The sequence below is a fragment of the Triticum urartu genome, chromosome 5A (genome assembly GCF_056163025.1).
Source record: "Triticum urartu cultivar PI428250 chromosome 5A, HENAU_Tu73, whole genome shotgun sequence".
Lineage (NCBI taxonomy): Eukaryota > Viridiplantae > Streptophyta > Magnoliopsida > Poales > Poaceae > Triticum > Triticum urartu.
In genome coordinates this window covers 356,720,179-356,737,646 of record NC_141877.1, presented here as the reverse complement: position 1 = coordinate 356,737,646, position 17,468 = coordinate 356,720,179, and the positions used below count along the sequence as shown (strand labels likewise).

General features: G+C 40.5%; 1 protein-coding gene across 1 annotated transcript; it reads left to right on the top strand.

Moving 5' to 3' along the window:
* Positions 1-2,169: 2,169 nt before the first annotated feature.
* Positions 2,170-16,416, top strand: LOC125508913 (protein ROS1A). Its single transcript, XM_048673720.2, has 18 exons — positions 2,170-2,587; positions 3,395-6,365; positions 6,592-6,682; positions 6,783-8,325; positions 8,473-8,552; positions 10,344-10,428; positions 10,508-10,599; positions 10,677-10,745; positions 10,829-10,865; positions 10,946-11,028; positions 11,460-11,903; positions 12,059-12,095; positions 12,181-12,238; positions 12,327-12,466; positions 13,811-13,876; positions 13,986-14,100; positions 15,242-15,280; positions 15,848-16,416. Exons 2-18 carry the CDS (start codon positions 3,533-3,535, stop codon positions 15,979-15,981), a joined length of 5,946 nt encoding a protein of 1,981 aa, XP_048529677.1. The 5' UTR covers positions 2,170-2,587; positions 3,395-3,532; the 3' UTR covers positions 15,982-16,416.
* Positions 16,417-17,468: the final 1,052 nt, after the last annotated feature.

Sequence of the window (17,468 nt, the reverse complement as noted above, 5' to 3'; positions counted from 1 at the left end):
TTCTCACGACCTAACACCACACATACACAAAGGAAGTATAAAAACACCAAAAGCTCATGTATGAACCACAACATATAGGATGACAACCACCCCACTACATCACAAGCCGATCTACCACATGTCCGGTGGCGATTTTTGCCACTCCTGACCATCGTCCACCACATTGTGGCACATACATGAAACACTAGGCATCAGTGACAGTCAATCCCCCTTAGCACCCTCAATGAATAAGCAATAAAGTGTGGGAGGAGGAAAGAGAGGGGACCAACGACAAGAAAGGGGGGAGACAAAGAGAGAAGGGACAAAGGGAGAAGATAAAGAGGTGGAGGGGGTGAAGGGTGACACAGAGACCAAGGGTGAAGGGGGAGTATAGCCGATTTCATACAAAAAAAAGATTGAGGTGGATGATCCAAATATTGTATTTAAATTGAATTTAGACAAGTACACATGAAATCAATTCATAAAACTATAAATGGATGCATTTTTCTATAATGATGTGTGTGTGTGTGTCTCTCTCTCTCTATATATATATATATCAGTACCAGTTTTTGCATACAAGATAAAAAAGGGCATGCCTCTGGAATGAAAATTTTGCTAATAAAAATAGACATATTGTGTGTTATTTGTGTAGTTTCATTGTCACATCAACCTCTAGTGATGAACCGACAAATAAAACAATTAAAAATTCAAACATGATGTGATTAATAGAAGTTGAACTCCTTTGGAATAAGCTAGAAGCTTTACCGTCTGACTTCAACGGTCGAATAATCAATTACAAAGTTGTCCTTGAGAAGTGTAAAAAGTAAATTTCAAACTTATGTTTGGTCGTCTCAATGACAGGCAAAAAGTAATACTAAAATATTATGTTTGAAAGGAAGGTGTGCGCGGGATAACTAGTACATTTGACCTGTAGCTCGAGAGGGACATCAGATTGGATGTGGATAAAGTAACATGAAAAATAACTTCCACCATGTTTCTGTGCAATATCTCAAAAGTAACTAACATCTATGGGGAAACACAAATTGCTAAAGAAGCATATATATCTTCCTTATTTACAGACGCGCATGATCCTCTTCCCTCATGGTCAATCGTCGGTGTCATTCTCACAACAATCTTCTATTTCTCACAACCAAACACTACACATACACAAATTAAGCACAACAAAACACCAAAAACTCGGCCAAGCACCGGAACATATGGGTGGACAAAAACCCCCACTACATCACACGTCGACGTCGCCACTTGATTGATGGCGATTTTGCCACTGCTTAGCACCATTGACCACATTTGGGCTCATAAATGCAACCATATACATGTGGTGATCGATGCCCCTTGGCGCACTAAGTGAAGAAGCGACGAAGTGTAGAAGGGTGAATGAGAGGGGAACACCAACGAGACATGGGAGCAAGAAAGGAGGGACAAAAGGACATGACAAAGAGATGGAGAGAGAGCGAAGGGCGATGTGGAGACATGGAAGGAGGGGGAGGGGGTATCGGCAATTTGTTAAGAATAGAAGATTAAAGTGGATGATCCAATGATGTATTTAAATTGAATTTAGAGAAGTACTCCCTCCGCAAAGAAATATAAGAGCGTTTAGATCACTAACACTCTTCTTTATAAAGGGAATACAAAAGAAAATCAAGTCGTAAGATTGTATATACAACGACGACCAATCTTCGCATGTAAGATAACAAAGAAGACGAAAACCTATTAACAACAGAAACCATCTCATCGTTGGTCTAGTTGCATCAACTTCTACTAATGAGAATCGACAAAAACAAAATTAAAATAAACAACATATCATATGACATTCTTAATAAAAACTCAACTCATTTGAAATGATAAAGCCAGAAGCTTTACCCGCTAGTTTCAACGGTCGAATAATCAGCAATGGAGTCGACCGTTGAGACGCGCGGAAAATAATATTAAAACTTTATGTTTGAAAAGTACGCGCGTCCGCGGCAACTAGTACACCCGCCCCGATGACCCGATAGGGACACCTGATCATGTGTGGCTAAAGTATGAAAATAAATAACTTTCACCATTTCTGGGTACGAAATCTCAAAAGTAACTCACTGCTACGGAAACACAGTCTTGTTGAGGAAGCACATGCCAGGTTCCTTATTTAAAAGCCGCAGGGGATCCGCCCCCCTCGTGGTCAATCACGCGGTGTCATCCTCACAACAATCTTCCCCCCTTCACTGCTCTTCTCTCTCTCACAACCTAACACCATTTGTCCCCTCTCCCCATTTCCCAAAAAACGAACAATCCAACACTCGACCGAGTCAGTGCTGCCTTCCCCCACTCGATTCGCTCGATTCTTCGCCCCCAAGACCCTCCCCTCACTCGATCCTACTCACCCCCCCTCCCCGCGCGAGCTCCCGATCCGCCTCGCCGGCGGGCCGGCCGTCCTCGCCGCCGCCGCCCTTGACCTCGCTTGCTCGCGCCGCCCGTTCTCTCTGCCGAGGCCGTGGTCGCGCGGACGCAGCTAGGGTTGGAGGGGTCGTCTCCTGGCCTGGCACCGGCGCCTCCCTCCCCTCCCTCCCCCCCCCCCCCCCCCCCCCCCCCCCGGAGCTGCAAGCGGGAGGTATCGTCTCGGGCTTCCCAGATCTGACTTTTGAGCGTTTCCCCCAGGGTTCTAGTACAAATCTGTGATTAATCAAGTGGAGAGTCTGTTTGTTCATTAGGTGTTGAAATATCGTTTTGTTGGATCGAAAATTGTGGTTGAGGGAATCAGAACTTGGATGTGATAAAATTTGGTATTGCTCGAGCTAAAAATTTAACGTTGCTCAACCTGATTTGTAGTTCAGCATGTCAAAGTTTGTTTTTGATTGATTGGATATTATAGTTCAGGGGGTCGAAATGTTGAATTTTCGGAGAGGACCATGGCCACAAAACTACGCCGACAGAGTTCCACAGGGGGCGGTTGGGTGTGATGAGCGATCACGCAATTACTTTTTTGGCTTGTTTAGATGGATTTGGAAATTGTTGCTTACATGGGTGTAAAGTGACAAGTGATTTAGCCATCCACGGGCAGTGGTGGGGGCACCTGAGTGCCCATGTTTTTTCTTGCACCAGGATAGTTTAAGTACGCCAATGCTTTGGCAGAAAAGGACAAATGCGGATATTTGAGATAGTATGTGTAAAGGAGCTTCGCAGAAGTACTTATGGTTACTCCAGTGCATACTTTATTTTGTTCCTTTTCATTTTGTTGTTTTGATCTAAGTGTCCAAGGAGTTTATGCTGGCCACTGGTAAGGTGATAATTGGCTCCTTGCTTTTAGTAATAGTGATATATTTTAGCTAAATACACCGTCTTGGTTGTGTATATATGACAGTTGTTTCACTGGCTGTTTGTACTGGAGGTTGATGCATCGTGCCTTGATATTTTGCAGCTGGAGACTGGGAGACCAGATGGAGGGCCCTGCCTGATCAAATCCTCCTGTTCCTGACGAGTGACAAGAAATTACACAACAACACATGGCACACGGGCTATTTGTGTATGCCAGGGAGATTAAGTAGACTGAGGAAATATGCAGGGCTTTGGACAATGGCTTCCTCAATCGCAGAGCGCAGCCGATCTTTATTTCTCAGGTATTATGTCTTCTCAGTTGGACACTTCCATAGAGATGCAGACTAGAAATACTGCAGTTGCAGTGTTGGAGGACGAGTCTGCTCATTCGTTTGGCATTACAAGTGCTGCTGGGCCAATTGAAGTCACTAGAAATGATGCCGGGACAATTATAGACAATGAAAATGTTGCTGAACCGACTGGAGGTATTGACTTGAACAAGACCCCACCACCGAAGGCTAAGAGGAAAAAGCACAGGCCAAAGGTCCTGAAACCATCAAAGCCTCCTAAGTCTGCAACCCCAAAGCCTTCCAAGGCAAAGGAGGAAAAACCATCTGGTAAAAGAAAGTATGTCCGTAAGAATGCGCCAGCAGGCCAACCTCCCTCAGAACAGACTGCCGAGTCACATCGCAAAGCTGCCCTGAAACCCGCTAAGCGGTCTTTGAACTTTGAGGGGGAAGTTCCACAAGAGAACACACATCCTGGATCCCAAGCTCAAGTGGTATCTTGTGATCCCAAGGACTATCAACCATCCATGCCTTCTACCGGTCAAAGAAATGTCCAAAGCCAGTTGACATGCCATTTGGATTTTACCAGCAGTTCAATGTACAGTTCAGCCAATCAGATGGCTGATACACAGCTATTGCCTGCAGATAATATGAAAACATCAATTCACAGTTCAGCCAATCAGATGGCTAATGCACAGTTTTTGCCTGCACATAATATGCCAAAAGGAGTATTATTTGACCTCAATAGTTCGATGAATCAGATACAGAATGAGTATGCTAATTTTTTGGATGGGCCTGCGCAATTTTTTCAGTCTGGAATAACAGAAACATTACAAACAAATCCTTTGCTAGAGCTCTGTGCTGGCATGCCAGATAAAAATTTACCTGATCTCAACAGTTCAATCACTCTAATGCAGGGCATGTCAACTAATTTTACCGAATACTTGCTTTCATCATCACAAGCTTCTGTAAGAGAAACACATATGGGCAAACAGATGCCTAATTGTCAAAGAATGCCAGAAAATCCAGTTACACCTGCTCAGTGTTTTGAAGGGGTTGCAGCGAGGGAAAACTTCAATCTTAATTCTTGTTTAAGAGAAGGAGGGGTAACCAACCAAATATGTCATGGCTACAGATCGACACAAAGCCCAATCCCACCTCCCAAGCAAATTGAAGGGCATTCTGCAATGGAAAATTTGAATGGACTTGGAACAATAAGTGACTACTTAAAGTTTACCACCAGTCCTAGTCCTTACAGGCAAACAGGTGGTGCACTTGGACTTCATGGTTCACACAGCTCGTCACATGTGCATGCACTGGACACCAGAGAACACAATGCTTCCAATGGTGCCCATATTCCATTAGGTATGAATCTTGACCAGCAGAGGAATGGATGGGCATCTGTAGATGCGTGCCATGCTGCACCCTCTCAGGGGTCATATTTTCCTGAAACCTACAAAAGAATGAGAACAGATAATTATAGTAAATGCCTGAATGGAGCTGTGGGCAACACATCCACCCCAACTATGTATTTGTCAAACAATCGGAATACAAATGTGGTTTCAGCTATCAACTCTAATGTGTTTACCCTAGCTGATGCTCAAAGACTGATAGCCCGTGAGAAATCACGAGCTTCCCGAGGAATGATTAGTTTTGGAGGATCAGGATACAATATGGTTAAAAGACCGGAAATGATCGAAGAACATTATAGACCTGCTATCCATGGCACTGCATGCAGTGATTCTGTTGAAGCACCTGATAAACATTTCAGACACATAACAGAAAAAATTACACAGGTGCCTAGTAATCCAAACACCCTGCAAAGTCAAAACTGTAGTCCGAGAATTGGAAGTCATCAACCACAGTTTTGGGAAGGCAACACGATTGAAGTGTCAGATTTGCCTGTTGAACAGCATAATCAGAGCACTGCCCCTCAGGATGATACTCGGAATAGTTTCTGCATTGGTCCTTCCGACGAGCTTGTCAGAAGCATCAATGGTGAAATTTCTAGGTTTCCTGTCACTCCAACAGGCCAATCAACAGGTAACAACACTATGAAAAAGTTTGATTTCCAACTGGAGACTTCTGGAGAAGTTATTATGCCCCTTACCAGTCCAAGAAATTCATCACCGGGTACTGATGTTCTGAGAAATGAGGATCATCAAGTGGAGGTTTGTGGAGAAACTACTGTAGCTAAACCCAGTGAGAAGCGAAAAGCAGGACGACCCCGAAAAGAGATAAAACCTGGTGAGAATCCAAAGCCTAGAGGTCGTCCAAGGAAGCAAAAGGTGGTTGGTGCAGAACTTGCATCCAAAGGTAGCCATACTGATCCATGGCCAAATGAAGATATTTCTGTTATCTCTGGACCTCATGCGGGAGTGTCTCCTGGTTCCAAAGGGATTAATACGGAACGAAGCGGAGAAAGTTTTCCTGGAGCTATAGCACCTCCAGTGGATCCTTTGGATCTCATAATTCAAAAGATAAAAATCTTAGACATAAACAAATCAGATGACACTGGGTCAGCTGAGCCGCATGGTGCTCTTGTCCCTTACAAAGGAGAATTTGGTGCAATTATTCCATACGAGGGGAAAGGGAAAAGAAAATATGCTCGGGCCAAAGTGAACCTTGATCCAGTAACTGCTCTAATGTGGAAGTTATTAATGGAACCAGATATGGTTGATGGTTCCGAAGGCATGGATAAGGACAAAGAGAAATGGCTTGAAGAAGAAAGGAAAATATTCCGAGGACGTATTGATTCGTTCATTGCTCGCATGCATCTAGTTCAAGGTAATGCTACTATTTTAAATCTTTATTCCTGACAGGTCCTTCTATATGTTACTCCACATATTGGATTCCAGAACCTTATAGGGTCTCATGTTCGAACTCCGACTTCACGCTAATGGGATGATCACAGATCATTAATGGTTTGGGTTGCACTGTATTGGATGCGATGATGGCTTATAGGTTTTGCAGAAAGGTACCTAACTCTTGAATAACCTCTATCTGTTTGCAGGAGATCGTCGTTTCTCTCCCTGGAAAGGATCAGTTGTGGATTCAGTAGTGGGTGTTTTTCTCACCCAGAATGTTTCAGACCATCTTTCCAGGTGAAATAAAGATTGCAGCCTATTTGAACTGGAAGCTGTTTGTGACTAGCATTCTGAAATTATGTTGTTTGTCTGACTGTTGTCTTCTACTGTTTTGTAGCTCTGCGTTTATGGCTCTCGCTGCAAAATTTCCTGCAAAGCCAGAAGTCTCTAAAATATCTGCAGATAGGATGTTTCACACAGCATCAGAGAACGTTGGTTGTTCTGGATTGTTTGGTGATTCTGTCAAATTGCCGGGTGGTATTCTTGTTGAAGAGGCAAGTAACACAACAGGCTCCTTAGTTACAACAGAAGAAAAGGAAGGAAGCAACAGTTCTGGGTTGTTTGGAAATTCTCCTGGAGATGGAGTAGACTGTACAGCAGGGGTTTATTATAATTCTTATGGGACACTGCCGGTTAGGCTGCATGAGGGCAAGACACCGGCTGTGGGGACTGAAAGCGTTGTTGAAGTCGAAGATGGGGCACTGGAGGACGTTGTTTCATCACAGAACTCTGCTATTTCATCTCAAAGTTCCCCTGACTATCTGTTTCACATGACTGATCATATGTTCCCAAGCACATTGCTAAATTTTACAGCAGAAGACTTTGTTGGCAGAAATATGGCCAATGGTACAAGCAATTCAACCACATACACAGAACTTCTGAAGATGCAAGAGCTAAAGAGCAAGCCTAATGAAAAGGAATATGATGGAGTTCCAATACAATGTACAAACAGGGGGTCAATCCCCAGTGAAGTACATAACCTTAACAGCAAGACTCAACCTCTTCATGCTTCTGGCTCTTATCACCAGAATGGCCGAGCTCATCTCCCAGATATAACATTTTCCAGTGACTTAGAGCACTCAGTATACACTGGCCTTAATAGAACAGATGATTCCAGGGTCACACCAGCTGAGATCAGATATGACTGTTCTTTATCTTCTCCTGGAATTGACAGTGAAAATAGATCTCAAACGACTGATTCTTTAACTGCCCTTCTATACGGTATAGATGGATCCTTAAGTCAGGACAAAATCCCTTTCCCTTCCATGGCGACGCAAGGAGCTGACTCGATTTCAACATTTATGGATAAATATTTTCATCCATCAAGTTCAGAGACGGCGTCATTTGCTAGGGAGCAATTGTCCTGTGAAAATAATCTTCAAAGAAATGATGTTGTAGCTGCATTTGTGAAACAGCATGAAACTTTGAATCTGCAAGAGGAATGTACTGCCAGAGCAAAGCAAATTGGAGGTGAAAATTGTCAGTCAGGATGTAGCCAACAGTATGGCAATGTTGGACTTTCATCAAACATGGATGGGAGTCATTGTTCCTCAAACTTATATCAAAATGAAAAAGCAAATTCTGAACTCCTAGAGAAGGTTGCTTCAGACTCGATAGAGAAACCCAAAGATACTAATAAGGCTTTACCTGAAGTTCCTGCTGACAGATCAAAAGCAAAGAAGGCAAGGGCTGGTAAAAAGAGAACATATGATTGGGATATTTTAAGAAAAGAAGTTCTTGCCAGTCGAGGAAATGAAGAAAGAGGTGAGAATGCAAAGGATGCACTTGATTGGGAAACAATAAGGCAAATAGATGTGAAGGAAATATCTAACGCAATTAGAGAGCGAGGAATGAACAACATGCTCTCAGAGCGAATACAAGTAAGTATGCCAAAAAGTAGTTACTAAATGAAGTACAGTATAGCCCTAGTCATATGGACATGTGGGCAATTCAATCTAGACTTGCCTATTTGTTGAAATGGTCATGGTTCGGTCATGTATACTCATCTTTAGCAATTTCCATTGTAGGATTTTCTAAACCGGGTGGTGAGAGACCATGGGAGCATTGACCTTGAATGGTTGCGATATGTCGATCCAGACAAAGCAAAGTAAGCTACTCTCTCCGATCCATATTACTTGTCGCAGCTTTAGTACAAAGTTGTACTAAAGCTGCGACAAGTAATATGGTACTAAAGTTGTACTAAAGCTGCGGCAAGTAATATGGATCGAAGGGAGGAGATTAATAAATATTGAGCTAAAATTTATAATTGTACTTGTTTGTTCTATACATTGTCTTCCATCATTGTTATTTGAGGCAAAGTTATACAGGGTTCTCTGTTGATTTTGTAACCAGGTTTCATTGCTAAGATTTGTACCTGTACTGGTTTGTGTTATTGTTATGAACCATCATCCACAATGGGATAACGACTGTTTTGAAGATAACGATTGAGTAGACATAGGTTGAGATGAGAGAATAACTTTGAGATAATAGATCGAGTCTTCTAGCTTGATTTCCTCAAAAGTTACTCATCCAACACTTACATGCTGCTAAGGATTGGGTTAACATAGGTTGAAAGAGAGAACAACTTGGAGAGAATAAATTGACTTTTCTTGCTTGATTCCCTCAAAAGTTACACAAGCCAATACTAAGTAGTAGTCCTACCTCTTAAGTCTTAGTTTGACCTGTTGTATTCTAACTAGGAAACCTCCTAGTAGATACAATCCATGTTTTCTTAATCCTCCTGAACTCTTCCTAAGCATTCTATCCTAATTCTGTTTCTTACTCACTTTCTGAATTCAAGCTGTCTAACACCAAAACATCCTTGTCTTCTGTGTCTTGTTGGCCACTCAATGCATCTAATGCTGGTTTGATGCAACATGCTAATGTCCACATCAGTTATTTATTTCACTGCCATTTTGCAACATGCTAATTTGACCTGTTTTTGTTGAGGATCCTGATTGTACAAAAACAATTTAAAAAAACATAGACGACCTTTGTTGAGGAGCTGATTTAACAAAATCCCACCTACATGGGTCTGATTAAATTGTAGTTAAACCTGTCAACTCAGCTGTGACTCTTAAAAGGGCCTCCTTGACAATCATGTATAAATGGCTTTAACTGCACATAATCTGGACTGAGGTGCTTGATCATATCAGAATAATGTAGGGTCTCTCGTGCAGATCTGTAATTCTGCTCCCCACTCAAATTTTATTATACTTAGCTACATATACTATTACAAATATGTAGACCTATCACAAGAAAACTAATGGTCATATTCTTATTAGAAGTAGCTTTATAGACTTTAATTAACATACCCTGTTACACATTAATGGCCGAAGTCGCATTTTGGAACTGCAAAGTAAAGACTAGTCATTTTTGTTTTGGGCTGGAAGTAGTATCTGGTGCTCCTTTTCTTCTTTGAACAAATACAAGATGCTGAACAAAAACTCAATTAGAGGTGGAACGAATAGTTCACTGACTGCTTTCTTGTGTAGTGTTTCATTCTTGTTACATATGGATGCATATCAAAAGACCAATTCAACACTGCCATAAGTCATAACTGAGTGCATACATGCAGACGTGTTGGTTATTTGAAAAGTTATCATTGATGGACTCATAGGGTCTTGAGATGATGGGAGCCCTCAAAATGTTTTTTCAACATGTAAAAGGGTTATTCTAAAAGTTGTGGACCATGTGACCTCAACCTTAGATGAATGTTTTTGTCCAATTCTCTTGTATGACCGTTCACTCGGGAAGTTTGCATGGTTGACTGAAATAAATATTTGCAGCATATTATATTATGCGGCATCGCGCAATGGGCTATAAATGCATATAAATTTCTTCTGTTGAACAGTTTTGACATTTAAAAATTATAACCTTCTTGTTGTGTCTCTTTCAGGGAGTACCTCTTAAGCATTAGAGGTCTTGGACTGAAAAGTGTAGAGTGTGTGCGTCTTTTGACACTCCATCATATGGCTTTCCCTGTATGTCCTCCCATTCCAAATTTTGTTAAATATTATTTATTTAATTTTGGAGGTTCATCAGTATCAGTTGATTATGTAGGTGGACACAAACGTTGGTAGGATTTGCGTGAGGCTGGGATGGGTGCCACTTCAACCCCTACCTGAGTCTCTTCAGTTGCATCTGTTGGAGCTGTAAGTGCCCTCAATCCTTGTGGTTGGTTTGACTAGTATATACACAAATTACTGAGTTTGATCATGCCAATTTGAAGGTATCCGATGCTGGAGAACATACAGAAATACCTCTGGCCTCGATTATGCAAGCTTGATCAACGGACATTGTAAGTCTTAGAAACCCAGTTAATTACTTATTTTGGAAAAGGTCTTTATCTGCAGGTATATAGTTAAAATTTACTATGTGCAGGTACGAGCTTCACTATCAAATGATAACGTTTGGAAAGGTAAACATGAGATATATTAAAGCAACATGTAACTGACTTACTGTGTGTAACTGAATTATTTTACTTTTTTTCCCTGTTAGGTATTTTGTACAAAAAGTAAGCCAAATTGCAATGCATGCCCAATGAGAGCTGAATGCAAGCACTTTGCGAGTGCATTTGCAAGGTAATTTATCAAGATATATGCACATTTTGATATACACTGTACCGGGCTAATCAACTATGCATCTTGCACTCTGGTATTTGAACTTCTATTATGTTTGTGGGACCTATTTTCCTGTGGAACTGTGTATTGCAGTGTGTTAATTTGTAGCTAAAATACCTCCCTCGTGGATAAAAAGCTAACCATCTACTTTTTTGATGGCATCGACTGATAATATTTCCCTGCAAAAAAATTGTTAGTTGGTTTCGGTGGAAAAAAAATTGGGTTGTTAGAAAAGATTTTATTCCGGTCCAATAGATTTCACAAACTTAGCAAAACTATGAGTTCTTTCAATAGAACAAATAAAGTGCCAATGGATGGCTTGCTAAAAGGTTTGTTTCTATTCCAATTTCAATAGGAAAAGTTCATTGCTAATAAGTTTGTTTTTGATACAGTGCTAGACTTGCTCTTCCTGGACCTGAAGAGAAGAGTTTGGTTACGTCAGGAAACCCAATTGCTTCAGGGAGCTGCCAGCAGCCATACATAAGTTCTATGCGCTTAAATCAACTTGACTGGAATGCAAATGCCCATGACCATATTCTGGACAATCGCCAGCCAATCATTGAGGAGCCAGCAAGTCCTGAACCAGAACCAGAGACTGCAGAGATGAGAGAGAGTGCCATAGAGGATATTTTTCTTGATGATCCTGAAGAAATTCCTACAATCAAGCTTAATTTCGAGGAGTTTGCACAGAATCTCAAGAATTATATGCAAGTCAATAACATTGAAATGGAAGATGCTGATATGTCAAGTGCCTTGGTTGCCATAACTCCAGAAGCTGCATCTATCCCAACTCCTAGGCTCAAGAATGTTAGTCGCCTAAGAACAGAGCATCAAGTGTATGTCCCTGTCTTCCACAAAACCAGTGTCGTTGATGATAACTATAGTACCCTCGTATCTTTTGTTATATTGCTAGTACAGCAAAGAAATTTACACAGGATCTGTATTGGAATGTTCTCATTATTTGGCTTCTCTGTTTTCTACATGGCTGCAGCTATGAACTGCCGGACTCGCATCCACTTCTGGAAGGAGTGAGTTCATCGGTCATTATTGAAATTTATACTGTCTAAATGTGAAATAAGGTTATAATGAAAAATATTTCCTTGTTGTGTGCAGTATGACCAAAGAGAGCCTGATGATCCTTGCCCGTATCTACTCTCTATATGGACCCCAGGTAAGAAGCACATTATAAGCTGAAGTATTATGGCTGTCACACTCCTGTACAGTTGAGGGCTGCTAATGTTCGTTCAAATATAAAACAGGTGAAACAGCTCAGTCAATTGATGCACCCAAGACAGCATGCAACTCCAATGAGAGTGGTAAACTATGTGACAGCAGTGCATGCTTCAGTTGCAACAGTATGCGAGAGGCGCAGGCTCAAACAGTCAGAGGAACAATTTTGGTACGTTACTCATTTATGTAATATACTTGCCAGAACAGTACTAAGTGGCTGGCCAGCAAGATGCTCTGTAGGAAACCAGTGTCCAACTCCACCATTGATTAGGAAGACTCCACTATTATGATATATCGAGTTAAGAAGCTAATTTGTAAGCTAGTAACGAATTATTAGAGTTGCAGTCCAAAAAGAGATAAGCGCATCCTCCTATTAAAACGGATTTTCAGAACATGGGGGCAACGGAGCACTTTATTTTGAACCCCCCAAAACAAGTGCTTAAAAGATTTAACTTTTTTTACATGAATATGCATGCATGTGGTCTAAGTACATGTGAAAGTTCGTTCAAAAATATGTTGTATTGTATGGCAGGGCAAAAAAGACAAAATTTCGGCCCCAAAAGGAAAAAAAAACTGGCCCCAAATTTCCATGTATTTTGTCTTTTTTGTATCTCTCACATGCAAGCACGTATATTGGTGAAATTTTGGCACGTTATACTGTGCTGCTATATGTGCATGCACACAAAATTTTGAAATTTTTCAAGCCGTACAAATTGGTTTTTTTGAACTTCAAAATAAAGTGCTCCATTGTCCCTGTGCTCAGAACTCAATTTTCGATCCTCCTATATGCATCCTAACGGATGAATACTATTCTCTCCCAAAAGTTCTCTCATCTCAATGTATCCATCACCCCCCTTCTAAACACCAATCCCCTTCAAGCCTGATTGATGCCTGGCCTTCCTCTACATGATGGTTATCTTTAATGGGAACCCCAAGGTTCATATCAGCTATAGGTTTTGGGAAATGATTCCTAAGTTGTCTTTAAAATCCAGAACTCTTAATAGATGATGCGTGTTCTAATGAAGACAAAATGATTTGTGTTAAAAATCATTCCCGTCTCAACTAATTGTGTGATGTATTAGCGGGTATACAATTTTGGTGTTTGTGCATGGCATGGTGAGATCAATTGGTCTGATCCTTTTGAGTATGTGAGAAGCAAACCAACGACTTCCCCTCATTGTTACTTTTCATTCACACATTATGCAATTTGGAAGTCAAGAAACAGTGGCATTACTTATATTGTGTTTGGTTGAGAACCACCATGGCCCATGTTGTACACACCATCCACATTGTATGATGAAAGTGAACATCAAAATTTTAGATTTATGTATGTGTCGAATATGTTGTAGTAGTAAGCTACCTGGCCGTGAATTAATCCATGGAGTAGATTATCTACTGTTCTCTACTGTACAAAAGTTCAGTATGTCAAATATCAATAATCCAATGAGCTTACATATTACTATCTTCAAAATGGTAGTGCCTAACTATCTTTTTGTTGATTTAACTCAAATAGGTACCGTGTCGAACAGCTATGAGAGGAAGCTTTCCACTTAATGGGACATATTTCCAAGTAAATGAGGTAATGACTGAGTTCTATCTGTTCATAGTTGGAATGGTATAATAACATCAACAGAAATACAAATGTTCCTGATATTATAGTTACCAGCTGTTCAAATGTTATACTGCAGGTATTTGCTGATCACGACTCAAGCCGAAACCCAGTTGATGTTCCGAGGAGATGGATATGGGACCTCCCTAGGAGAACAGTTTACTTCGGAACTTCAGTTCCTTCAATCTTTAAAGGTATATCCCTAACGAGAACCAAGGATTCAGCACTTGGTTGCACTGTTGTGGGTTTCTTATCTTTCAAAACAAACCATATAGATTGACTGAGAAGTTTGAGATAGGCAAAATAAAGTACTGACAGTAGAACTCCAGTTGATGTTACCTGCTGGCTATTATTTTATTCCCACTAGTTTTGTTGGACTTCCTTTAGTCATGGTAATATGGCAAGATATTAGTTTTTGGCATATATGGACATCTAGCTGTCCCATGCAATACTAGTACCAACTGCCAAAGGAACATGAAAAACACAAGATGGAAGAGCATGTACACTAATCGCATTATCAAGATTCAAAAACAGAAGAAATAGGGGCGGTGGTATTGAATGGGGTTCAGGCTATCAAATCACTGGACCAAGATCCTTGATGGTGTATGTCTTGAAGTCTTTGCTCTGGCCGTGGTGGTACTGCAGGGTGTGCAGTCATGTAGAAACTAGAAAACTCATTGGGAAAATCCCATCTGTGCATATTCGATGAGGCTTTATTCCCAAGCAAAGCTCATTAGTTCATTTCCACCATCTAGATAGACACATAGAAATACGTTCGCATGCATGATTAGCACATGTGTGGAGACATTAGGTGGCGATGTTACGTTTGGGCTTGCATTGATGTTGGAGTTTCAACTACAAAATGGAATGATGGATTGAAATATTATTATACGAATGAAGAAATCACTTTGTAATAAAATTCGGTAAACCTTAAACTTATGCTAGGAATTGGCTAAAAAGGGCAGCCCCAGTGCATGTAGCTCCCGCTTGCGCAGGGTCTGGGGAAGGGTCCGACCACTTTGGGTCTATTGTACGCAGCCTTTCCCTACATTTCTGTAAGAGGCTGTTTCCAGGACTTGAACCCGTGACCTCATGGTCACAAGGCAGCAGCTTTACCACTGCGCCAAGGCTCCCCTTCAAAGGGCAGCCCGGTGCATGTAGCTCCTACTTGCGCAGGGTCCGGGGAAGGGTCTGACCACTTTGGGTCTATTGTACGCAGCCTTTCCCTACATTTCTGCAAGAGGCTGTTTCCAGGACTTGAACCCGTGACCTCCTGGTCACAAGGCAACAGCTTTAAATGTGTAGATGATTATATTTTGCATGTTTCGTTTGCAGGTTTAACAACTGAAGACATACAGCAGTGCTTCTGGAGAGGTAATCATCTAAATGTTTTTGTCATTTATAATCAGGGATGCTGCGATCAAAACTATTTCCTGGAGTCAAATATTTCTTGTCTTATTTATGTTCCAGGATGTACCTCAGATGACTAATATTTGCCAAAAAACTTGTGAAGCCCATAAATGCATAACATTATGGAAGTATTTTTAATACAAAATTAACTTATGTAATTGTACACAAAAAATATGATTACTTTAAAATATATTGGTCAAATACGAACTTTGTTGCACCAGACAGAAACATAAATTTATGTGATTTAACAGTAACAGCTCTCAAGAGGATAAACATGTCTAAGATGTCGGTTTTATCTGTCAAACAAAGGAAAACTGTGGGAATTGGAGGATTATCATATTTGGAAATAAACAAAAGTAAAATAAATAAATATCAATGTGGATGGCGCATTTGTCCATGAGGATTGTTGGAGGGAGCTATAATGGGTTAGAATGCTATTGATGAGATTTCATTTAAGTTCATTTGGGAGATTTCCAGTAACATTTTTACTTGGGAAAGTAGATGTTTATACGTCTGAACGAACATCTGCAGGATTTGTTTGTGTGAGGGGCTTTGATAGGACATCAAGAGCACCAAGACCACTCTATGCAAGGCTTCACTTTCCAGCAAGCAAAATTACCAGGAATAAAAAGGGCGCAGCTTCTGCAGGCACAGATGATGCATAGCCCGTCGAGGAAATAAAAAAAAACCGAGTTACATAGAAGACCCTGCCAGAAGATCACTGACATGAAAATGGATCACTGACTAATAAGTTGTTGTCACCAGTTCAACCATCTTTTAGCCTTTCGTATCTGCGAACGTTATGAATGCCAGCCACTCATTTGTGAAGCTGGCGTTGTTCAGCAACATGATCCATTACTACACAGATTTATGCTCATTTGGTTCCCTCCAAGGAGTTCGATACAGCAAATGGGGAGGGGAGGAAGTATGCTGTCTGGGCCATTCTGTTTGTTGTTTCATGGGATTTGAACCAACTGTTGTACATTGGAGACGTCATCCATTCAAAGTTGTTCATGTTGTTCGGTAGTTCATGTAAACGTTGTCAGATTATTTGTCAATTATTTGATTGTTTCATTGAGGAGGCCATTTCGCTCTCTTAACTCCTGTTTCATTGACGAGACATTTATATTCATTCGTATTTACTCCCTCTCAAAATATAGTGCAGATTAGTTGTCTCAAGTCAAACTTTGTAAATTTTGACCAAGTCTTTAGAAAAGGTTATCAACATCTGCAATACCAAATCAATATTATGAGATTCATAAAGAAATACCAAATCAATATTAAGAGATTCATAAAGAAATATATTTTTATATCGTCTATACCTGGTAGGGAGAACATCAATGGAAACCAATATTCAATGAAAACTTCATGAAAACCATATTTTAAAATTTTGAAAAAAATCTGGAAAAAATACCGGTTGTTAAGAGGGTGATGTTTTGTTGCCACGCAAAATTTCAAGTTGAGACACATTATTAGAAAGACAAAACCAATGCAGCGTTGATTTTGTCTTTTTCACCTCATAATGTGTTTCAACTTGAAATTTTATGTGGCAATAAAACATCCTGTGTTTTTTTTTCAGATTTTTTTTGAAACTTCAAAATATCTTTTTCTCATGGTTTGTACTAGCTTTCATCGAATGTTGGTTTTCACACGATATTCTCCCTGCTTGGTATTGCAAATGTTCATACGTTTCTATAAACTTGGGCAGGCCTTACATAATTTGACTTGGAGCAAATCTAATATACACTGTATTTTTTGTAATTTGACATGGAGGGATTATTATGCCAAAATTTGTCTGTCTAGTGCTCCATCATCCTTTAATACTTTCGAGTGCGGGATACAAGTGCTCCCGCGCTACAACGGATACAAAATGGAGTGATACATATTCACAAACTTGAAAACAAATTACCATGTTTTTTTTACTTTTTAGTATATATCATTAAAATACGAGTGCTACACGTCGGTCGGCGGATTTTTTAAAAGATCCACCGCCTCGCGAGCCATCCGATCTAAGTTGCTGAGCATATTATTCCTCTTTGCAACAAGAGCTTTGTTTCAGAAACATCAGTGACAATTGCAGAAAAGAGTTTTGTTTTAGAAATCTCTATGCATGGTTCCTCTTTGAAACAAGGGCATTGTTAATCAGAAACAC